The sequence below is a fragment of the Schistocerca piceifrons genome, chromosome 1 (genome assembly GCF_021461385.2).
Source record: "Schistocerca piceifrons isolate TAMUIC-IGC-003096 chromosome 1, iqSchPice1.1, whole genome shotgun sequence".
Taxonomy (NCBI): Eukaryota; Metazoa; Arthropoda; class Insecta; order Orthoptera; family Acrididae; genus Schistocerca; species Schistocerca piceifrons.
The window spans coordinates 1,125,941,908-1,125,967,173 of NC_060138.1; the positions used below are offsets into that span (position 1 = coordinate 1,125,941,908).

A 25,266-nucleotide genomic window follows, 5' to 3' on the forward strand; every position below is an offset into this window, starting at 1 on the left:
ATAAAGAAGGAGCATCAGTGGCCTGAAAATGTGTCTCTTGGAGACATAAGCACAAGGGGCGCTCTCGTACAAGGAGTTGTAATTCGGCCACATGCTTCCTGAACCCATTCAGGTTCCACTGTAATATGGCAGCCAGTGATCAGGGTGGCTCAGTTTTCACCCTGCCTCTGTGCTTTGGAGGAGAGCCCGTACTGGCCGGAGATTTATTCCTGGGGCGAGAATATCGCCTCCGGTCGATATCAATGTCCATCAGCTCCGATGGCGACCCAAGGGAGATGTCGGACAGTACGATGGCATCATCATTGGACTGACCCTGACTAGTCTCCTCAGGTGGCAAAACCTTCACCTTCGGTGTCTTTGTCTTGGGGGGCTTAGAATGCAGAACCTTGTCAACAGTTGGAGCTTTACTCGCCTGGGCAGAAGGTGATATATGGGGAGGGGCAGGAAGTACCCCAATGTCAGCAACCACGGCCTTGTCTGACGTTGTGGGGAGAGCTGCAGGTTGCAAAACAACCGCAGCAGCACAAGTGCACTGGCAAACACAGGTATTAGTGCTGACACTAGCAACCTCCGTTTGTGTAGCAACAGTGGCCAACTGTACCGGTTTCTGCAGAGTGGAAGCGAAAGATGTTGTAAATGCAGGAGGCTGCATGGTCTTAAAGAGCTTCTTGGCCTCACCATAGGGGATGCGCTTAGATGTTTTGATCTCCTGTATCTTCCGTTCCTCGAGATAGATGGGGCAGACCCGGCTCCAGACAGGGTGACTCCCAGAGCAATTCACGCACTTCACAGGCGATGAACAATCGGCTCCTTCATGGGCAGGTTGACCACATTTACCACAATTGGCTATCCCATTGCACCCCAACGTAGTATGCCCAAAGCACTGACATTTAAAACAGCGCATTGGGTTGAGGAAATATGGCCATACTGGCAAACGTAAGAAACCCGCTATAACATGCTCTGGGAGTCTCGGGCAATTAAACGTGAGAATAAACGAGTCGGATTTGACTAGGTCCCCATCGACTGGTTTCATAATATGCTGTACATCGACAATACCTTCGTCAGCCCACTCAGATTTCAACTCGTCCTTGGGGATATCCACCAAGTCCCTACATGTCACAACACCCTTACTATAGTTCAAAGTGGAGTGGAGCTCAGTCTCGATAGCGTACTCTCCGAGACAGGTTGCTTTCCGAAGAGAAGTGACTTGACGGGAACTAGAAGTTTCAACTGACAGAGTCCCATTGCGCAGTCGCTTCACAGATTTCAGTGTTCCTGCAATTCCCTCAAGACCCTTGTGGATGTAAAAGGGAGAAACTCTCTCAAAGCTACCTTCCTTCTGTTTGACAATCAAAAACACATTCTGGTTATCAGCATGTGCTCTGTTACGACAGTCTGATAAATCTCTAGTAACACCAGGTGCTGGAGGACTCGCAGCACGAAGTCGCTTTTTCGATGGAGTGTGTTTTCCTACCAGTGGCTCACCCAATCCACTGGTAGTGGGAAACGTAGAGGTCGAAGGGTCCATTGTGGTCCCACGAGCAGCTAGGGAACTAAAGGTCCACTCAGACAGAGCCCCACGTGCCTGAGTAAGCCTTATACAACAGGGGTGTGGTAGGTGCCCCAGAGGTTGCCCGCTTGTGACTGTTCTACCCCAACAGCCATGCATCTTATAGGCGCGCAGCACACCGTAAGATTGAGGGGTTTTTATAGAGGTTTACCTTCCTCACAATCCAGGCGGTCAAGCCAATATTACCATTCCCCGCAGCACACAACATTCCACCGCCGTGCCATGCGGTGGTCGCTGAAGCATGTCCGCGGGTTACGGTGACAGGAGACTGGCTGCGCTGACCAGTCCCCAGCTCAGGACCCCGGGGTCGCCAAGCCCGTACTCAGCAAATGAATGCTGAGCCCCTGGGGGGGGGGGGGGGGGGTTAAATCATAGAGAAGCTGTAAATCAGATAAAGTGATGCAGTGTCAACAGCCACAGAGAAATAAATATTGACTTAAAAAAATTCTAGTAAATGTTAAAATCTACAATGTGTCATGGGTGGACAGTACCCATGCTGGTATAAATCTTTCTTGATACATGCATTCATGGTCGATTTCTGTGGTTGCCTCATACTCTGTCTTCCATTTTCAACAGCTAGTACATAGGTTGCTTGCTCAAGGTGCAGATATAAATGGCAGATATAAGCCTAAACACAGGAAGTCAACAATAAATGGCCACACAAGAAGATGTTTGGTGAGTTAAGATTCTGTTTATTGTATAATGAGCTCTTTTCTAATCCATTATGTACATTCACAATAGACTTTTTTTTTTTTTTTTCCCAGGAATGGGCAGTGTCAGACTGTAATTCAGACACAGGCCCATTAACAACAGACTTGTCAGGACATTCTCCAATATTTGGAAACCATTGTTTTCCAAAGGTAAGAATCCGCTTTATGGTCATAATGGCAACTATCGAGAACTTATTTAAAGGAGAAGTCATCAACAAATACAAAAATTCAGACTTCTATTGATTAGTAATAACATATGTTAATTCTGATAACTTCAGAAATACTTTCTCCCAATCTTTTGTGCCTTTTTTATTTCAGTGTTTAGCAGGTAATGAACAAAAATGGGAGCAGTTTCTTTGATAATCTACTAAACAATATGATCTAGCTTGTGACGAGGTGATTAGTTACTTGCTCCATATACCACATTCATAATGAATACTACAATGTGGAGTTTATAAAACAGACAACTATTCTATACATGCTGAAATCAATGTAATTTTGACTGAAAAAGGAGGGAAATACATAGATGGAAAACTCTGATCTTCTGTGACAAAAATAAAGTGTCTGATAGACAGTGTTTACAAATATAGATTTCTGTTTCGGTCAACAATGAGCATCTTCAGATCTTGATGCTGATTTACTGCTTCAGTTTACAGAGCCATTTGATTCCAACATAAGCCAATCATGACACTAGTTTCACAAGCTATGATTGATCATGGATTAAAACAGTGATCCAGGAAGTATAGTATACATTTCTTTTATTTCTGTCAACGACCAAAAAACTTGTGGTCCTCAGACTACCAGTTGCTGTAAACTGAAGTAGCAGATCAGCACCAAGATTTGAAGATGATCATTGCTGATCAAAGCTGGTAGTCTAAGGACCAAAAGTTTTTGTGGTCATTGATAGAAATAAAAGAAAATTGTTCTGTAAAAAAAAGTTATCAACTTCAAACTTGTGGTTATCACATAGAATCAGTTGGAGATAACACACACACTAAGTATCGAATATACATTTATTAATCACTGATACATAACAGACATGGCAGTAGAACAAGTCACGTGCCGAAAGTGAAAACTAGAACAAAGCAGTCCAAAGAAGCAAAAGTCACGCCACAGAGACCCCCCCCCCCCCCTCCCAGTAGTGCGGAGCACAGCTACATTACATCATTACATAAATTCATAATCTTGGTCCCAGTGCAATGGTTGTAGGCGGCAACTGGCGTGGGAAGTGGGGGTGTCAGTGTTGGCGGTGCAGGAGTCCCATGATTCGAACGGCTGCATAGGTGGAGTCAGCCGAAGGCAGGTTGGTAGCATCGGGAGGCAGATTGATGAGTGACCATGCCGGTTTCAGTTGATTAACAGACACAATCAGTGGCCCTCCATGTAGGTGGATGACAGACGTGTTTGTACCGTGATGTAGCATGTGATAAGGGCCCGAATAAGGAAGCTGCAGGGCTTCTTGCACAGTGTCATCCTACAACATCACAAAGTTACACGGAGCAAGGTCCTTGTGGATGAACACGGGTGGGGTGGGGGTGAGGAAGGGGAGGTGTGAGGCTGTGCAATGTTCATTTGAACCTGTTCAACCAGGGTGAGAATATCCTTGGTTGCAGCTGATGGTGAATTCTCGAATGAACTCAGCAGGTAGAAGGAGGAGTTCACCGTATAGAATCTCAGCGAGTAAGGCATTCAAATCTTCTTCATTGGCCGGGCGAATGCTCAGCAGGACCCATGGGAGGGCCTCCAACCATAGGCCACCATGGCATATTAGCCTGGCCTTGAGTGTGAGGTGCCACTGTTTGACCAGGCTGTTTGCCTGTGGGTGATAAGCTGTAGTGTGAAATTTGGTTACGCTGCTAAGTTTGCAGAGTCGAGCAAAGAGGGCAGACTCAAACTGGAATCCCTAGATGGTCGTGAGAGACAGGGTACAGCAAAGTGAGTGAGAGACAGGGGACAGTCAAAGCGAGCAACCCACGCCGAGATGAAAGAACGGGCAACGGTTTTGGCCATCATGTCAATAAATGGGACTGCCTTGACCCAGCGGGTCACACGGTCAATGATCAAAAAGATGTACATGATGTATCTGTAACCCTCAGAAGATGGGAGGGGACCAATGACGTCGATATGGATGTAGCAGTAATGCCCCTTTTGAATGTCAAACTTTCCCAATGGAGGTTGAGCATGCCTGCCGACTTTTCTGCACTGGCACGGGACGCATGCACAGCTCCAACTGCGACAGTCAGGCTTCACGCTAGGCCAGACGAAGCGCTCCATAACCAGCTGTCACGTGGCTTGCATCCCAGGGGGGCTAAACCGTGCAAGGCAGTATAGACCTTATGACAAAGAGCAGTAGGGACGAAGGGGCGGGGTGTGCCCATAGAGGTGTCACAAAGGACAGGGATCATCGACCCAGGTAGTAAACAGGACTGGATAGAGAGCAATGATTCGTTGTCTGTTATTATTTGCTGTATACCATCATCGTCAGCTTGTATGAGCGTAATCCCAAAAGTGAGGTCTCCCATTTTTTTTATAAGTACATAGACCCGTTTTATTTCTACAATGGTTTACATCAGTTTACAGCTTGAACATTTAGCTATTTTTTGACATAGTCACCATTTCTCTCGATGCATTTTTGTAGATGCTGTGGTAGTTTTTGTATGCCCATGTCATACCAGCTCACTGCCATGCTGTTCAGATGGCATGACTGTTGTGTGGTCTCAGGTGTAAAGTATGCCCAAGTTTCATCACCCGTAATGATTCAGTCTAGAAAGTTGTCCTGTTCGGCTGCAAGGCAGTGAAGAAATGCACAGGAAGCATCAACTCATTGCCGCATGATCTTCAGTCAGCCATGTGTGGCACCCATCTTGCGCACACCTTCTGGCAGTTCAGTGTTTACGTAAAAATTCTGTGAATGGTGCTTTGGGAAACCTCAGGAACCAATGTGCAGAGATCATCCAGGGTGATCCGCTGATCTTCACACATGTTTTGCTCAACCTTCAGCACTGTCTCCTCAGAAATTGATGGTCTCCTGCTCCTTTGTTTGTCGTGAATTTCGGTCCAACCAGCTGCAAACTCTCAACACCACTTACGAACATTTTTGACATCCATGCACGACTCACCATACACTTCCGTCAATTGACGATGGATTTCAATTGGCACAGTGCCCTTTGCATTAAAAAACTGAATAACTGCACACCATTCACATGTAGCAGTAACATCCAACTGGAGCTCCACTCTCAACGGCTGCCAAACCAAGACTTAGTGCCTCAGCATGGCTTGCAAAAGTTTACACACAGCGCGTGAAGTACTCTTCGTAACAGTGTGACCACCTGCCACACAAACGGACTTCTATACTTATCAAAATTAGGAAACCTTACTTTTGGGATTACCCTCGTAATCAGGCAAGCTCCTCCAGATTCAGCGGTGCAGTTAGCACGCAGATGCGGGAAAGGTAGTCTGCCACAATGTTCTCCATGCCTCAGATATAGCATGCATCAGAAGAATGCTGACAGATGTAGTTCATAAGGCGGAAATGCCTCGGCGGAAGGTCCTTAGCTGAATTATGAATAGCATCCACGAGTGGCTTTTGATCTGTATAGATCATGAAAGGTCGCCCCTCAAGGTCACTACGGAAATGATTGATCGCCTTGTGCACAGTGAGAAGCTCACAGTTTAAAGCCAACCACTGGCAGTGGCGCTTAGTCAGTTTCTTGGAAAAGAAGCAGAGGGGTTAGGTGGAGTTGGCGGTGTGCTGTTGTAAAACAGCACCCGCAGCTGAGTCACTGGCATCAGTCATGATTGAGACATGGGCCTCAGGGTCAGGGTGGGTGAGAATGATGGCTTTGGTGAGGGCAGTTTTAAGGTTACCAAAAGTGTCAAGCATGGGTTTTGCCCACTCCAACTTCCGTTTCACAATGTTGTTTTTGCCGGAGAGAGCATAGTAGAGAGCCATTTGGCTGGAGGCAGCTTGACGAATATGGCGGTGGCAAAAATTTGCCATACCCAGAAAACGACAGAGCTGAGCCTAATCCTGAGGGAGAGGAAAGTTTATGGTTTCGACATGAGAACTCGTCAGTTGGAGGTCTTACGCAGAGACAGCATGACCTAGGAAGGTATCTGATGTGGAGCACAGTTGAGATTTATCATGGTTGATCGCCACACTATTGGCAGCGAGGGTCGAATGGACTGCATCGAGGTGAACCTGATGTTCCTCAGCGGAGGAGGAAATGATCAGTGTATCATCTAAGCAAGCATAAGCAAATGGCAGAGGGAGCAAAATAGACTCAATGAACTGCTGCCACGTCTGCGCAGCATTTTTCAATCCGTAAGGCATGTAACAGTATTCAAATAGGCTGAAGGGTGTGATGATGGCCGTCTTCGGAATATCTGCTGGATGCATAGGGTCTGATGATATGCCCTGGAACAATCTAAAATGGAGAAAAAGTTTGAACCATGGAGTAATTCCATGAAATCCTGGATATGTGGGAAGGTGTAGTTACTGATAATGGCGGAAGCATTAAGGGACCTTTAGTCCCGGCACATACGTAAAGTGACGTCCTTTTTGGGAACAACCAGTTGCTATCGGAGGGGTGGAGGACACCCAAAGCCAACAATTCCAGAATGATCTCTTTTGCGCACAGAAGTTTGGAAGCGTTAAGTCACCTGGGCTTATAATGATCAGGTGGGCTGTCGGTGGTGCGAATCCTTTAACAAGTGCCAGTACTGATGGCTGATACTCGCGTAGGAGAGTTGGCAATAGGGGTCAAAATGCTATCCACAGGCAACATCGGTTCACTGACCTTGGTGAACCAGGGTGGCATTGGCTGTGAAGTTGGTGATGGAAGTCATGATGTAGGAGCGGAGCATGCAGATGTGTTGTGTAGATTTGTCTGCTTCGGTGAGAAAACAATAGCATGTGGTGGAATGCTCAACACAGGAGCAGATTGGTGAGAAGATGCTGTAGATGGTTGTGATGGACCACCTTCTTGTGGGTCTGCAGATAAGTGCTGTATGGTACGCTGTGCATGTGACAATTCAGCTGAGGTAGACGTGATGCAGGTGCATAAGGCATTGTTCTGGCTGCGGAGTTCGTCGATTTGTGAACACATGTCTGACAGGTCAGGTAGCCATGTAGTAATGTGCTTGACCAGGGATGCACATGTGGAAAGCGTATCCGAGGAGGCAGAGAGCAAAGTCATCCTGAACTTGTGTGAGCATGGAACTGTAGAGCCAGATGCATGGCGCAGCACAGCGGCCTGCAGGTCTGGTGAAAGTTCATAGGGGTGTAGAAAATCCAATCCGATCACAGGTTCATCTACATCGGCAACGTGGAAGGTCCAAGGGTAGGTGTGAACTGGTGATAGGTGAAGTGACATCTTGATGGAGCCATGAACTGCAATAGAACGAAGATATAGACGGTGGAAGAGGTGCTCTTGGGAGCAGGAAGAATGAAAGGAAGGGAGAACAGTTTGGGAAGTAGAGACTCTAGTTTTCTGTCATCGAAGAGTATGGCAGAGAGGTGCAATTTTTATTTATGTAAGAAACACATCAGAACACTTGTCAGATCTTGGTTCTGCACATCTAAGAATTTAGGTGAAGAAACTTTTGTATTGAGTGCACAGTGTGGCTTGATCTTAATGCGGATTCCATCATCTTTTGTATCACACTAGATAGTTCAAGAACAGTTGACATATTTTAATAATTACGTTTATTTACATGTAAATTGCATGTAGTACCACCATTCACTAGGAGTTTGGGCCTTACCAAATAAACCACCTGCTCTTAAAAGTAGATCTGCAGTGTAGCCTATGTTTATTACAAATGCTTCCCTGTTTCATTAATTTATAATTTGCACAACTTGTCTACTTTCATTTACTCAACTGCAGGATTACATTTTAATAAAATATTTAGCTACCACAGCAACAGGACATAAACCAGACAGTGTCTAGCTCAGCCTAGGACATTTATGAGCCAAGCTTTATTCAGAGGTGAACATTTGCACTTCTGTCTCAGTAAAGCAGGACAGCTCAATAAAGCAGGGCAGTAACATCACAAGCCCTCTTATCATCATAAAAATATTAGTTTTTGAACTGTCCTGCAAACATTTCATTAAAAATATTTGCAATTTCCAGTTGGTGTGTGTGTGTGTGTGTGTGTGTCATCTATTTTTGACGAAGGACTTACTGGCCGAAACCCTTATTTGTGACAGTCTTTTTGTTGCTCCTATCTGCAACTCAGCATCTCATTTCCTCCATACAGGGAGTGACAACTTTCCTTTTGATAATATTGTTACATTACATCCTGGATTTTCCACTGTGAAGGGTGCTGTGCACCCTTGTATTTGTAGGATACTGTCCATCTTTATGTTTGTGTGTGTGTGTGTGTGTGTGTGTGTGTGTGTGTGTGTGTGTGTGTGTGTGTGTGTACCACAATGCAATCCCAGAACCATGCCTCTAGATGGCCATGCTCTCAGTGAGTAAACTACCCCCGACTGTTTCAGTTTTGCTACTAACTCTCTCCTTCCTTCCAAAATTCACGGAAGCTCTCCTGTATACTCTTCTGGAGTATCACATGTGGAAGAAAGGAGTAATAGCCTAACAGATTGAGATTTATGTTTTTGTTGATGCTGTTAACTGGATTTCACAAATGGGCTTACTTTAATATTCCCATGCCAATAATTCACAGACCTCAAATTACCCTTGGTAGCAATGAGAGGGATGTAACATATGATTATTATAGAGCACACAACATGACTGACCAACCTCCCGGTTGACTGTGTGATACTGCGTGCCTAAGACAATCAGTGGTATTCGCCCACATTCACACTTTTTTGTGACCACCATCATGTGTCAGACAAAACCTGCACTTGTCAGCTTAGAGAGCTTGATGCCATTGATCTGGGGTTCATTGGAGGTGTTCCCTTGCCCTGTTTCAAGGAGTGTTGATGGATTCAACTTTGTAAACAAGATGCATTGTTCCCTTCACAATTCAACACACACTACTGGACTGCACTGAGAATGGAGTAAGTTTCTGGCAAACAAAATAAAAACTTTGTGAGAGATGAGGGTGAGGCAGACCTTTTTTTACAATCTACAACATAACATTTATTTTTTGTGGAATTAATTACTAACCAATCAACTATATTATTAATATAATGGAAGGAAACATTCCACGTGGGAAAAATTATATATAAATACAAAGATGAGGTGACTTACCGAACAAAAACGCTGGCAGGTCGATAGACACACAAACAAACACAAACATACACACAAAATTCAAGCTTTCGCAACAAATCGTTGCCTCATCAGGAAAGAGGGAAGGAGAGGGGAAGACGAAAGGAAGTGGGTTTTAAAGGAGAGGGTAAGGAGTCATTCCAATCCCGGGAGCGGAAAGACTTACCTTAGGGGGAAAAAAGGACAGGTATACACTCGCACACACGCACATATCCATCCACACATACAGACACAAGCAGACATATTTAAATATGTCTGCTTGTGTCTGTATGTGTGGATGGATATGCGCGTGTGTGCGAGTGTATACCTGTCCTTTTTTCCCCCTAAGGTAAGTCTTTCCGCTCCCGGGATTGGAATGACTCCTTACCCTCTCCTTTAAAACCCACTTCCTTTCGTCTTCCCCTCTCCTTCCCTCTTTCCTGATGAGGCAACAATTTGTTGCGAAAGCTTGAATTTTGTGTGTATGTTTGTGTTTGTTTGTGTGTCTATCGACCTGCCAGCGTTTTTGTTCGGTAAGTCACCTCATCTTTGTATTTATATACAACTATATTATTATTTATTTTTTGTATTTAATGAACTATAAAAGTTGTCTAGGAAATAAAATCTTTATTTGAAATCATTGCTGCTGTCTGTCAGATATTTTACTTCCATAGGCAGACTGTCTGAAAGTTTTACCTTTATGTACTTCACTAGTTTGCATGCCAGTGATAAATACACTTTGGGCAGTTCAGTGATAGACACTAGTATGTCATAGTGACACCTTTCTAATTACAGATCTATTTCACACATTCCAACCTTCTGAAACATTCTTTTGGAAAAAGTGGCCATAGTTGAATACTGATTCAAATTTGCAGCACAACTCACTAACTGCTTGCAGTTGGGCCATCTTACAAAAGAAGTTCTGGGAGACCAGACAAGAGAGCTACATTGTTGGTATTGTTCTGATCTTAGCAAGACCTTTGATTGAGTTGACTGTAATATAGTACTTCAGGAACTTCTTCATTATGATATCAGTAGCATCTCTCGTGAATGGACAGAATCTTACCATTGTAACACAGCCCTTAGTACAATTTGATGACCTGTGGGAGGAGTATTAGCATTTAAGATCTTTTCTAAATATATATTATATGATATATTCTGACGGTTTCCACACACCATTGAGAATCTTCTCATTATGGCTCTGTGGAACGTCTAATTTAAACTGAAAATGGGTCACACTGACAAACTGCTACACAGGTGTATGACTTAACGTGAAGCAGAGGGAAGAATGTGATGACTCATACAGTTCAGCGCCCTTTCCTCTTCTGTCATTAATATAGCATACATAAATAACCTTCAAATGAATTTAGAGGACAGTTCAAAAACTAATATTTTTATGATGATAAGAGGGCTTGTGATGTTACTGCCCTCCTTTACTGAGACAGAGGTGCAAATGTTTGCAGGACAGTTCAAAAACTAATATTTTTATGATGATAAGAGGGCTTGTGATGTTACTGCCCTGCTTTATTGAGCTGTCCTGCTTTACTGAGACAGAAGTGCAAATGTTCACCTCTGAATAAAGCTTGGCTCATAAATGTCCTAGGCTGAGCTAGACACTGTCTGGTTTATGTCCTGTTGCTGTGGTAGCTAAATATTTTATTAAAATGTAATCCTGCAGTTGAGTAAATGAAAGTAGACAAGTTGTGCAAATTATAAATTAATGAAACAGGGAAGCATTTGTAATAAACATAGGCTACACTGCAGATCTACTTTTAAGAGCAGGTGGTTTATTTGGTAAGGCCCAAACTCCTAGTGAATGGTGGTACTACATGCAATTTACATGTAAATAAACTTAATTATTAAAATATGTCAACTGTTCTTGAACTATCTAGTGTGATACAAAAGATGATGGAATCCACATTAAGATCAAGCCACACTGTGCACTCAATACAAAAGTTTCTTCACCTAAATTCTTAGATGTGCAGAACCAAGATCTGACAAGTGTTCTGATGTGTTTCTTACATAAATAAAAATTGCACCTCTCTGCCATACTCTTCGATGACAGAAAACTAGAGTCTCTACTTCCCAAACTGTTCTCCCTTCCTTTCATTCTTCCTGCTCCCAAGAGCACCTCTTCCACCGTCTATATCTTCCACTATTATGGCACTTCAGCCAGTGAGAGCTTGAGCAGCTCACCACCAAGTTACATGCTTTGTACAAGACTTTGACATATATGCAAATAGACCACCATTTGTTTACTAGTTATTCTATAACTGAAAAAAAAAAAAAAAATTCCAATTGACAAAGTATGTCACGAGGTGTCTGTTGACAACAGTTAGAATCATTTTTAATGGTATACCTCATTAACATTAACACATTTGTGCTTCTAGTGCACCTTGATCCACTTTATAATCAATATTGATAAAAGATTAATAAATCTTTTCACTAATAATTATAACTACATACTGCTTCATTTTATCAGCTTAACTATGGAGAACGATCTGGTCTGAAATACTTAGACACAGAAACGTAATGTTATAGAATATACAATAGCAGCAGTGTAATATTCATTGTTTGTCTCGATGACGCTGCTAGTGGCCATATGGTCTCCTGTATATCATAAAATTATTTCTCACTTGGAAAGTGTAAATGTTTGTGGCGGAATGAATTATTTAATTGCAAATCTGTTCATGATTGCAGTTGACAATTTTTTATACAATGGTTGCAGTTGACAATTTTTTATACAATACATTTCACTCTATTGATTTATTTGATGCTTTTGCATTTACTGTACCAGTCTTCATAGCCTCGTTTCATTATATTAAAGTGTTTACTATGTCTGCTATTAGCCAGCCGTATACTTTAGGGTCCAACTACCTGTGGTCCATCGTGGCTGTCCTGCAGCCACCTATAGTCGCCCTGCCTGTAAAAAGCAGTCACTCGCTCATGCTAATCTTGTCATTTTCCACAGGCCATATCTGCTTAGCAGACCATTTCCAAACGTCTAGCTTTCTGTTCAACTCAAAACGTGCTTAACTCTTCAGTCTCGGGATTCTCCTAAGATTTGTTAAGTCACAGTCTTCTACTGTGAGCGCATGTTACTACTTGCTATATTTGGTTCCATCAATGGTTTTTCCTGAGACTTATTAAGTTACAGGCCAATCAAGGTTCCAAACTCAACCATAGCTAAACAGTTCTACAGGTCATGTGCAGCAAACATTTTAAGACTTTTACTCTCTCCAAGACTTATATTGTGCAGTTTCAAAGAAGTAAAAATTATCTACTGGCACTACAAACAGACATTAATAATCACAAATTAATTGAAACAACATGTGTAAATTTCTTGAGTTTCAAATGGATAACAAGCTAACATCGAGTCTAAGGGAGGTAAACTAGTGAAGGAACTCAATTCAGCATATTTTCCACTTATAAGTTTTTCCAATTACGTTGTTTTGAAAACCAGAGATGCTTGGTTGTGACTATACAAAAGTGAATGAGCTGCATTTCATGAATATTAAAGTAAGCCCATTTGTGAAATCCAGTTAACAGCATCAAAAAAACACAAATCTCAATCTGTTAGGCTATTACTCCTTTCTTCCACATGTGATACTCCAGAAGAGTATACAGGAGAGCTTCCGTGAATTTTGGAAGGAAGGAGAGAGTTAGTAGCAAAACTGAAACAGTCGGGGGTAGTTTACTCACTGAGAGCATGGCCATCTAGAGGCATGGTTCTGGGATTGCATTGTGGTACACACACACACACACACACACACACACACACACACACACACACACACACCAACTGGAAATTGCAAATATTTTTAATGAATATTTTTCTTCCATAGGGGAAGCCATAAATGACAAACATAAAAACATTCACTACAGTTTTAAAGGTAATACATGTGACCATAGTATATATCTAGCCCCCACAAACTGTGCAGAAATAATGGGCATCATTAGCTCTCTAAAACCCTCTAATTCAGCTGGGCATGATGGCCTAAATACTAATGTTTTAAAAGCCTGTAGCCAAAATGTCTCTGTACCTCTGTCTGCAGCAGTCAACAATATAACAGAATCAGGCACCTTTCCAGACAGACTAAAAATAGCACAGGTAACACCCATTTTTAAGATAGGTGACAACAACAAAATAGAAAACTACACACCTGTCTCAATCCTTCCAGTCTTTTCCAAAATAGTTGAGAAAGTTATATACAACAGGATTATAAACTTTCTTAACAGACACAACCTGATGTTCGAAAATCAAAATGGATTCATAAAAGGTAAATCAACTAGCACTGCAGCTGCTCAACTAATTGAGGAGGTGTTAGGGGGTATCAGGGTATCGAAAGCAAGGAACATGTGGCAGGTGTATACCTAGACCTAGAAAAAGCCTTTGATTGTGTGAACGTTGACATCCTATTAGACAAGCTATGGAACATGGACATTAGAGGCACTGCTTATGACCTAATAAAATGTTATATGAGCAATAGAAAGGAGTTTGGTCTACTTAAAACGGAAAGTGGTGTCTACAAATCAGAGATCACTTGCATAAAATATGGCGTGCCCCAGGGCTCGGTGTTGGGCGCCCTTCTGTTCTTGATCTATGTAAATGATATTAAATACTGTACTATAAATTCCAAAATTGTTCTGTATGCCGATGACACGTCCATTGTATGTAAAAAGGAATCATGTAATGAACTAGAGGCCGAGTGTAATAATGTGACAAAAGAAATTGTTCAGTTTTTTAATGAAAGCCACTTAAATGTAAGCACCAGTAAAACATGTTTGATGAAGTTTAACAAAAGTAGTTTGAATAATGAAATTAAATTATACATGGGCAACGAATTGGTAAAGAAAGAGTCTAGTGTAAAATTCCTTGGCGTAACAATCCAAAGCAACCTGAAATGGGACACACATATTGACTCTCTAGCAACTAAGTTGTCAAAAAATATATTTGCAATCAGTACTGTAACAACTATAACGGCTTCTGACACCTAATGTAACAGTTGTGTTACTACATGTGACACTTCTGTCACTCGATGTAACTGTGTTTTCTCTTTTGATGCTGTCAATTGTCAGGATGAGCATTCTAAAGCATTCTGTCAGGGTGAAAATATTAAATAAATTAACTTTTCTCTCTTAACAACATGTGGGCAGGGTGGGTTCTTCCTTGGCTCGGGTATGAGGTCAAATGAAACATCATTTTTACATAAGATAACTTTTATTGGAGATTTATACAAATGTATCTTATGGGATGTTCTGGTTCGGAGAGCGGCGGCTGTGTCGTTTGTGAAGTCTTCTGCTGCGGCAGCGGCAGTGGCGGCGGCGGCGGCGGCGGCGTCTGATTACGCGTAGCGGTGTGTATCTCGTGTCGCCGTCTCGCCCAGCTGACCGGAGACGCGCAGCGCGAGGTGGCCGGTTTAACTATTGCGAGCGAAGTCGTGCATCGGATGATACCTTGGGTGTGGTGTCCCAGTGTTTCTCTTCTCTAAGCGGCCGCGTGTGTTGTGCGTCGACCAGCGGAGCGGCGCGGCGGGGCAAGGCCAGTGTCCCGAACTCGAACCACGGACTCCCGCTTGCCAGTCTTCGGCTGTCAGGTCTTTATCCCAGCTCACAGGTGACTGCTGAGGTGAGGCCGTCTCCTTCCCGTCCTCACGAGTCACCCGGGTACGTAAAAATCAGACTTCCAATACCTTTTAACTTCTGTCTTCTGGCGCTGCGGCTGCTGCTTGCTATTCCATTACAGCGGCGGACTTGGTGCGTCTGTGCATGATGCAGTCTCTTCTTGCATGACGGTCTTCAGCACCGAAACTGACTGAAAACTACTGCTACTCTTCTTTTCTTCCTTCGTCTCTCGTCTTCATCTCCGTCCCCGTCTCCGTCTTCGTCCCCGTCTTCATCCGTCTTCATCTGTCTTCATCTGTCGGGCCCACCGCGTCTCGCGTATTTATTCACTTCAGTTCACTGGAGGTGAACGACTTCATGGCCATTGCCTCTCCTGTCACGTTGAAAAGCTTCTCGAAGAATCTTCTTAACGTCGGTCATTGGCTCTTGGAATGTAGGCGGGGGCCTCTGATCGCATGTGACGACTGAGAAACACGTGAGCCGGTCATTGCCTCTTCCGTCTCGTTGAAAAGCTTCTCGAAGAATCTTCTTGACGTCGGTCATTGGCTCTTGGAATGTAGGCGAGGGCCTTTGCTCACATGCGACAACTGAGAAACACGTGAGCCGGTCGGGCGATGCCCTGACGGCTGAATCGACAGCGCCCGCTTATGTGGAACTCGCTGACTTCATGGTCATTGTCTCTTCTGCTGTTCTGCCCACTGAATGCGAGTATGTAACTCTCTAAACTAAACCAAGTTTTCCATTTATATTCTAATTTCTAGTTCACTTTGATTTCACTAATTTATTTACTTCAGTACCACTCAACATTCCTCCACCCTTCTGAGAAATTCGCCCTCGAATTTACCACTCAACATTCCTCCACTCTTCACACAGAAAAAGCACAAGCACTGAAAACTCTCGACTTAGAAGATTACACACCCTTCACATTAAGTATGTGGAAAATACTTTATCACTTTACAAAAGCACTGTGCGTTCAGGAATCACATAGTTCTTACATAAATGGTTGTAATAAGTGTAACAAATCTTGATGACAATGAATAAACAAAAAATAGATTTTGCACTTAGAAAATTACATAGCAACAGCTGTTTAATCTACCCTATACTAATGCAAGAATATCTAGTCTACAGTATTGTTTATGTTAACAAGAGACTGTTTAATAAAGAACGAAGTACAATAAACAAAATTAATACACTACTGCTCAAAAGTAACTACTGAAGTACACCAGTTAAGAGTGTGGTATCCAGTTAACAGGGATTTGATGAAGTGGTATATTATTATTTGGCTTAATATTTCGTCTTAAATAAAAGAAAACTGTACAAAGCAGAAACACCAACACAAAGGTTTCAGATATACCCGTTCCTAGCATTATAATTTTAGTTTTGCGTTCACCTTTTAATTTTAAGACATGTTGCATCATAACATTGGCATCAATTTTACCTTGCTGTAAGTTTATGACTTCAGAAGGGAACTGTCAAGGGAGTCATTGAGGTAGAATAGGTTTTATGTAGGAAATGCTTGCATGGCGTTTTCTGAAAAAAGCAAACAACATGGTTATGAACCTACCAACCTAGTAAAAACAAAAACAAAGAAAAGAAGGAATACATTGTTAACTACAAGATCTACATGTTTCTACGTTCAAGTTTTCTATCTTAAAAAATAAACCATTATCATGTATTAATTATTCACATTTGTATACTGTCCACAGTCTACTAAGATTCAACTAGGACATTCGCACCCTTGAACGAAGATTGTATGGTGCCATGTCTGTATGTTGTGCTGGCGTGGCCACTCTTTTTCCTTTACGGGAACTTCCTTCACCCTTCGGAAAAGCAGACACTATTGTTGAAGGAATTACATCTGGAGCGCCCTTAAAAGGTTTTAAACGACTTGCATGGACAATGGTAGTTCGGGTGGGCAGTTGTAATTTAACGTTGACTGGTGACGTGATCTCAATAATTTGATAAGGACCTCTGTAGTTTGTTACAAATTTCTTCGTTTTTCCTTTCGCTATGTAAGGAGTTGAAAGCATAACCCACTGACCGATTTTGTAATTTGGATATTTAGCTTGGGTATTACCTAATCTTTCCTGTCGTTCCAAAGCCTTTGTATTAGATTTTTGAACTTTTTTCCATACATCCTTCATCATTCGACTGAAATCTCTTACTGTTTCTCCGACTTTTCCGTTTTTCTGCCTGATTACATCAAAAGGGGACGGCATTTTTTTTCCATAGACCACTTCATAAGGTGACATGCCAGTTGCTTCATGCGTTTTGGCGTTGTATACCGACACGATTATTGGTAAATACGTATCCCAATTAGAATGTTGTTCGTTAATATAATAACTAAGCATCTTGCCAATTGTCCGATGAACTCTTTCTGTGCGCCCGTTACACTGAGGGTGTAACGGAGTTGTGCGTAATTTGCGTATTTTTAATAAGTGGCATAGCTGTTTCATTAATTCAGACATAAAATTAGATCCCTGATCTGTGATAATAGCTTCAGGTACGCCAAATTTAAGTATCCAGTTGTTAACTAAAGCTTGGGCAACTGTATTTGCTTGCTGATCTGGGAGACTCACCATAGCTAGATAGCGTGAAAAGTGATCTATAATTGTAAGAACATACTTATTACCAGCAGGTGTTTTATGAAATGGCCCGTAGAGATCCACTCCGCAGATTTGAAATGGACATGAAGCCTCGGGGAGCCTCTGTAAGGGTATTTTTGAACAAGAAAGTTGAGCTCGTTGTGCGCACGCAATGCAATTACGAACGTACTGCGCAACATCCTGCTTTCTGGTTTGCCACCAAAATCGCTCTGCTACTCGTCTTTCGGTTGTCCGCTGTCCACCGTGTCCTGCAAGGATATGATCGTGGGCCTCTGCCATTATTTCTTGTCTAAGGTGTTGGGGAACAACAATTCGCGGTCCAAGTTTTGTTTTACGGCATAATACACCATCTTCAAAGCAAAATTGTTTTTGAGCTGCGTATTTTTTACATTCTGTATCCTCATCTTGTGCCTTTCTCCAGTCCTCAGTATCTCGGCCTGTTGCTTCCAAAAGTGCTATTTTCCGACTTAGGCAATCTGCATTCGTGTGTTTTTTGCCTGGTTTATGGATAACTTCGAAATCCATTTCGGAAAGACATAGGGCCCAACGGGTAAGACGACTAGATGGATCCTTTAATCCAAGCAACCATTTTAAAGCTGCGTGGTCTGTAATGACCTTGAATTTCCTACCATACAAGTAGCATTTAAAGTATTTGATACCATAAATAACACTTAACAATTCTTTCTCCGTTGTGGAATAATTTCTTTCTGCCGTTGTTAGTTGTCTCGAAGCGTAGGCTATGGGGTGTTCCGTGCCATTAATATTCTGACTCAAAACAACTCCTACTGAATGACCACTTGCGTCACAGGATAAAATAAATTCTTTATTATAATCTGGGTAGGCTAATACAGGACTGTGTGTTAACTTATCTATAAGGGTTTGAAATGCTGATTCACAATCTTCAGACCAATGAAATTTTGCACCCTTTTTCAACAATTGGGTTAAGGGTCGGGCAATTTCAGCAAAATTTTGAACATATTTTCGGTAATACGATGCGAGACCAATGAAACTTTGTACTTCCTTAACGCGTTGTGGTGTTGGGAAGTCCTTATCTGCCGAAATTAATCGAGGATCTGTTTTAATTCCTTTTTCACTAATGACATGCCCAAGGTATGTAACCTCTGTCAATGCAAAACTACATTTTTCCATATTTAATGTTAATTTAGCTTTTCTAAGTCTCTGAAAAACATTACGCAGACGCACAGCATGTTCATTAATGTCTCTGGAGAATACAATAATATCGTCTAGATATACACAACATTGCTGAGTTTTGAGTCCTCGCAATACTCCATCGAGTAGTCTTTGAAAAGTTGCTGGTGCATTTTTCAAACCGAAAGGCATTCTTTTAAATTGCCAGTGGCCTCCAGGGGTAGAAAATGCTGTTTTATGCCTATCTTCAGGTGCAACTTCCAACTGATGATATCCGCTACGTAAATCGATTGTTGAAAAGTATTTACTGTTACCCAAACTGTCAAAGATATCTGTAATGTTTGGAAGAGGATAAACATCTGAGATAGTTTGTTTGTTAAGGTGTCTGTAGTCACAACAAAATCTATATCGTTTCGTACCGTCGGGAGACTACTTGGGAAAAATTACGATATTTGAATTATAAGGCGAATCAGAATATTCTATAATTCCATTTTTTAGATGCTGTTCTATAAATTCATCCAGTACTGGCTGGAAGTGATGCGGAACTCTATAAGGCTTCCTATAAACTGGGGGGCTATTTCCTGTTGGGATCCTATGCTGTGTGATGTCTGTTGCTGGCAATGGACCTTCTGCATTAAATATTAAATAAATCTTGGAACTCAACTAAAACTGCTTCTATCGTGTCTCTATCCTTTCCTTTCAAATGCTCAATCTTCTGGCGCAATGCGGTTTTATAGGCGTCTGGTTTCTGACCATCATTAATATCTGACCAAATGAAATCTTCTTCTTCAAAAGTACTGACTGTAGCCACTAATATTCCCTTGTGCAACTCTTTGTCCTCCACTCCGAAATTGTCAATATGTACCGGTACTTTTCTTTCTCCCTCAACGTCTTGAACCCGTACAACACTCCTACGTACAAAACAATGTGATACATCTAATTCCTCATTTTCCTCTAAAGTCTCTATTAGACACACTGTATCTGTAGGTACCTCGGGGTCAACGGTCATCCAGAGAAGTTTTCCCGAGCCAGATGGTATCTGATCCCGCGAATCAACCTTCAAGGACGTTGCACGCAGTATAGTTGATTTCGCCTTCCGAGTAGGGAAATCTTGCGGCAGAGGGCCCTTTGCAGCGGTGTCACCTAGCTGAAACACTATTCCGCTAAGTTCTACAGTTTGCTGTCTGAGGTCAATTTTAGCGTGATGTTTATTCAGGAAATCCAACCCTAGGATCGTGTCGTACCCGTCAGTTACCTTTGTTACCACTTCTACATCTTCTTGAAATTGTACACCGTGAATATAGAAAATCAATGATGTACATCCTAATGACTTAACTGTACCTCCTCCTACTCCACTCAATCTATACCTTGGAGGGTCATATTTCTTTTCTCCAATACATTCATTACTTACTATTGATACGTTTGCGCCTGTATCCACCAGTATCCTTGCCTCTTTATCCTGTATGGTAGCAGATAACCAGCATTCCGCCTTCACATTCGCCTTAATGGCATGAAATTTTATTGGGAACGCCTGGCGGCGGCTCCGACATTCCCATTTGAGTTTAACTGATTTCTATTTCCAAAAACTTTCTTAGACCTGCATTCCTTGAATGTGTGACCTATTCTTTGACAATTAGTGCATTGAGGTTGTCTGCAGTTTTTTGCTATATGTCCGTGTCGATTGCACCTAAAACATCGTACTCCTGCTGAAAATATGTTTCGCTTCTCCTTGTATCTGGTGGCAATGTCAATTTCTTCAAAAGCTGTCGCCACAGATACAGCTTCTGCTAAATTTTTAGGAAACTCTGCCCTGACACGACGGGACGTTTCAGGTGGTAACCCACGTAAAAATGTATCCAGAGCTCTATTTTCTGCCTCTTGTAAAATAACCTTATTTGCTTCATCACTACTTGTCAACTGATAGGTGTTAATATTAACTTTCCTAATCCTATCTACAAAGCTTTCTAACGACTCGTTTTGCCTCTGAGTGATAGCGTGTAATTTTTCCCTATAAAATCTACAGCTGTTCTGTTTTTGAAAACGTTTAAGTAATCCTTTCTTCAATTCCTCAAATGTTGGAGCATTCCGTAATTCTTCATGGTATAAGACGTGTGCTTTAGCCTCTCCTGTCAATCTTAACTTTGTCATTTGTAAGAGCTGTTCATCTGACCATGATCCTAACTTTGCAGCTGCTGCTAAATCATCAAAAAAGGCTGTTATGTCCTCGCCAGGTTTACCTGAGAAAGAAGTTACTAAGGCTGCTGCTGAGGAATCTAGGATGGGAGGGATTGAACTGGTTTGCCTAACCTCACTCAACTGTTTAAATAATGCATTATTATCATTTTTAAGCTGTGCTATTTGATTAACTAAGCTCTGAATAGCTTCATCAGCAGAAACCGCTTGTGGTGCTGACTCTGACTTTGTACGATTTCGTGTCATCATTTTACAAACTATTAGTTACACAATCTTCCTATACTGAATTTAAAAGATGTTTAAATATTTCCGACAAACTCTTAAAATCATGAGAGAAAAAACACTTCTAAATAAAGAAAATATTACGACTGCTATGCAAACCTCTATCCCTTCACACATTAAACAATACTAACTGTGGACCTTTAGTGACTGTCATTCACACCTCATATTGAGCCAAGGGTTTTTTCTCTGACACCAAATGTAACAACTATAACGGCTTCTGACACCTAATGTAACAGTTGTGTTACTACATGTGACACTTCTGTCACTCGATGTAACTGTGTTTTCTCTTTTGATGCTGTCAATTGTCAGGATGAGCATTCTAAAGCATTCTGTCAGGGTGAAAATATTAAATAAATTAACTTTTCTCTCTTAACAACATGTGGGCAGGGTGGGTTCTTCCTTGGCTCGGGTATGAGGTCAAATGAAACATCATTTTTACATAAGATAACTTTTATTGGAGATTTATACAAATGTATCTTATGGGATGTTCTGGTTCGGAGAGCGGCGGCTGTGTCGTTTGTGAAGTCTTCTGCTGCGGCAGTGGCAGTGGCGGTGGCGGCGGCGTCTGATTACGCGTAGCGGTGTGTATCTCGTGTCGCCGTCTCGCCCAGCTGACCGGAGACGCGCAGCGCGAGGTGGCCGGTTTAACTATTGCGAGCGAAGTCGTGCATCGGATGATACCTTGGGTGTGGCGTCCCAGTGTTTCTCTTCTCTAAGCGGCCGCGTGTGTTGTGCGTCGACCAGCGGAGCGGCGCGGCGGGGCAAGGCCAGTGTCCCGAACTCGAACCATGGACTCCCGCTTGCCAGTCTTCGGCTGTCAGGTCTTTATCCCAGCTCACAGGTGACTACTGAGGTGAGGCCGTCTCCTTCCCGTCCTCACGAGTCACCCGGGTACGTAAAAATCAGACTTCCAATACCTTTTAACTTCTGTCTTCTGGCGCTGCGGCTGCTGCTTGCTATTCCATTACAGCGGCGGACTTGGTGCGTCTGTGCATGATGCAGTCTCTTCTTGCATGACGGTCTTCAGCACTGAAACTGACTGAAAACTACTGCTACTCTTCTTTTCTTCCTTCGTCTCTCGTCTTCGTCTCCGTCCCCGTCTCTGTCTTCGTCCCCGTCTTCATCCGTCTTCATCTGTCTTCATCTGTCGGGCCCACCGCGTCTCGCGTATTTATTCACTTCAGTTCACTGGAGGTGAACGACTTCACGGCCATTGCCTCTTCTGTCACGTTGAAAAGCTTCTCGAAGAATCTTCTTAACGTCGGTCATTGGCTCTTGGAATGTAGGCGGGGGCCTCTGATCGCATGTGACGACTGAGAAACACGTGAGCCGGTCATTGCCTCTTCCGTCTCGTTGAAAAGCTTCTCGAAGAATCTTCTTGACGTCGGTCATTGGCTCTTGGAATGTAGGCGAGGGCCTTTGCTCACATGCGACAACTGAGAAACACGTGAGCCGGTCGGGCGATGCCCTGACGGCTGAATCGACAGCGCCCGCTTATGTGGAACTCGCTGACTTCATGGTCATTGTTTCTTCTGCTGTTCTGCCCACTGAATGCGAGTATGTAACTCTCTAAACTAAACCAAGTTTTCCATTTATATTCTAATTTCTAGTTCACTTTGATTTCACTAATTTATTTACTTCTGTACCACTCAACAGTACTATTAGCAAGTTCTGTAGAGACACCATAGTCCTAAAGAATGCATGCCATGCTCTTTTCTCCTCTCACTTGAACTACGGTATTGAAATTTGGGGGGCAACAACCAAAGCTAATCTAGATAAGCTACTCATTATTCAAAAAAGGGATGTGAGAATAATCTGTGGAGCAAAATATAGGGAATCTTGTCGCAACTTGTTTCCAAAAACAGAGGTGTTAACTGTTATAAACACATACATTCTAAAAGCCATGTTGCTTGTGAAAAGATTGCACCCAAACACTTATTCAGATTTCCACCAGTACAATACTAGAAATAAAGAAAGATTTTACATTGGCAGCTACAAAACAGCACTTTACAAAAAGGGGCCTCAGTATGCAGGTATAAATTTAGCTAATGCACTGCCTAGAGCAGTCATGACTCTTCCTACAATTAAGCTGAAACATCAGCTTAAGAAATTTTTAGTAAATCACCCTTTCTACAGATTAGAAGAGTACCATACTTATATGAAGAACAACAAATGCTTTGTGAAATTATGTGAATAGAAATAAATAAACACCTTATTGTAATTTTGTTGTAAATTAATGACATATTCAGAAGAATGTGTCTTGTGTATTGTACAAATAACTGTAATCATTACTGTTTCTTTGTACATGTGCAGTGTACCATTCGATGTTGAATAAAGCTATTATTATTATTATTATTATTATTATCACACACACACTTAGCGTTGAGTGTGGTTTCAGTTGTCTGAGACTGCAGTCGTGTGTTGAGTTGCATTTGCGCATGCACATGTGTGTAAAATTGGTGCCCTACACAATCTTAGATTAAAACTGTACACAGAACTTTGATTAATTACATAAATGAAACTTTCCATGAACTTTGATTAATTACATTAATGAAACTTTCCATGGAATGCTTAACTGAGATTTAAATAAAAACATATAATACTTGTAACACTTCAGTTCAAATACTAATTCAGATCATAGCAAACATTTGACTGAAAATACTATTGGCATTGGCTGTGGCATTAGTATCAAAATAGTACATGAATATAATTACTTGCTACTAGGTTGTTGAAGATATTCATTTACACTGTAGTAGCAGCTGGTCATTAAAATCTTGAATACTGCTTCCTTAAATAGACAATTCTTTTATTTTTTTATATGTACTGGAAGTTTGTTACACAATTTTGTGCCTTGAACATTTGTTTGATTCTGTGTAGTAGCCTTGTTTACCCCTTTTACATGGATATCATTGCCCATTCTTGAATTATATGAATGCAGATATGAGTTGATTTGAAACTTCCAATGCACATTTTTATGTTAATTACCATTTTTTGTATGTAGAGCATTAAAGGTAGAATATTTAGCTGTTGAAATAGCTGCTTGGAGGATGTTAGCTGTGAACTTTTGGTAATTATATTAACAGCTTGCTTTTGTAATATAAAGATGTTTTCAGATTCGTCATAGTGTGACCCTAGAAAGTGAGGCCATAGGTAATAGATGTGTGAATGTAAGCAAAGCAGACAATTCTGCTACAGTATTTACTAGACATGTTACTAATATGGGCTTTTGAATCTAAATTTTCATCTATATGGACACCTAAATATTTTGTGACAGCTGCTCCCTTAACTTCTTTATTTTGTATTCTGAGGTCCAGGTCATTTTGTGACTTTGCTTTCCAGTAAGGGATGTAATTAGTTTTTGAAGTATTTAAAATTAACTGTGGTACCTCTGTTGGTACAGTCTGAAAATCAGATCTGTAAGCAATACTTTGGTTTTTATTGTTGTCTCAGGTAATTTCTACTACCCATCTTTTATTATGGAGATAAGATTGGAACCACTTTTTTCTCAACTCCTTGTATACCAATAGCTTCCCTTTGTCCAGTAAGATATCGTGTTGGCCAGTATTGAAAGCCTTACACAAATCAAAGTTTATTCCTGTTGTACTGTTGTGTCTGTGTAGTCCCATTATGATATTTTCAGTGAAATAGGAAATAGCTAATTCTGTACTCAATCCTTTGCAAAAACCATGTTTGTTTACAGACAAGAGATTGAATTTTTCATGGAAATTTGTAATTCTATGTTTCATGACTGTCTCTATTACTTTTGAAAATATAGAGAACAAAGCTGTTGGTCTGAATATAATAGAGGGAAGGAGGGGAAAGACGAAAAACCCACATCCTTTCGTCTTTCCCCTCCTTCCCTCTTTCCTGATAAAGCAACCGTGAGTTGCAAAAGCTTGAATTGTGTGTGTGTGTGTTTG

The 25,266-nt window shown here is 41.7% G+C and overlaps 1 protein-coding gene across 2 annotated transcripts in view; it reads left to right on the forward strand.

The window, feature by feature from the left end:
* LOC124779165 (serine/threonine-protein phosphatase 6 regulatory ankyrin repeat subunit A-like) overlaps window positions 1-25,266 on the forward strand; it is a 303,064-nt gene that overhangs the window by 141,959 nt on the left and 135,839 nt on the right. For both annotated transcript variants that reach the window (XM_047253694.1, XM_047253693.1), the window contains exons 7-8: window positions 2,147-2,245; window positions 2,335-2,430. In XM_047253694.1, coding sequence (XP_047109650.1) covers window positions 2,147-2,245; window positions 2,335-2,430 — 195 coding nt within the window. The remainder of the gene's footprint in view (window positions 1-2,146; window positions 2,246-2,334; window positions 2,431-25,266) is intronic.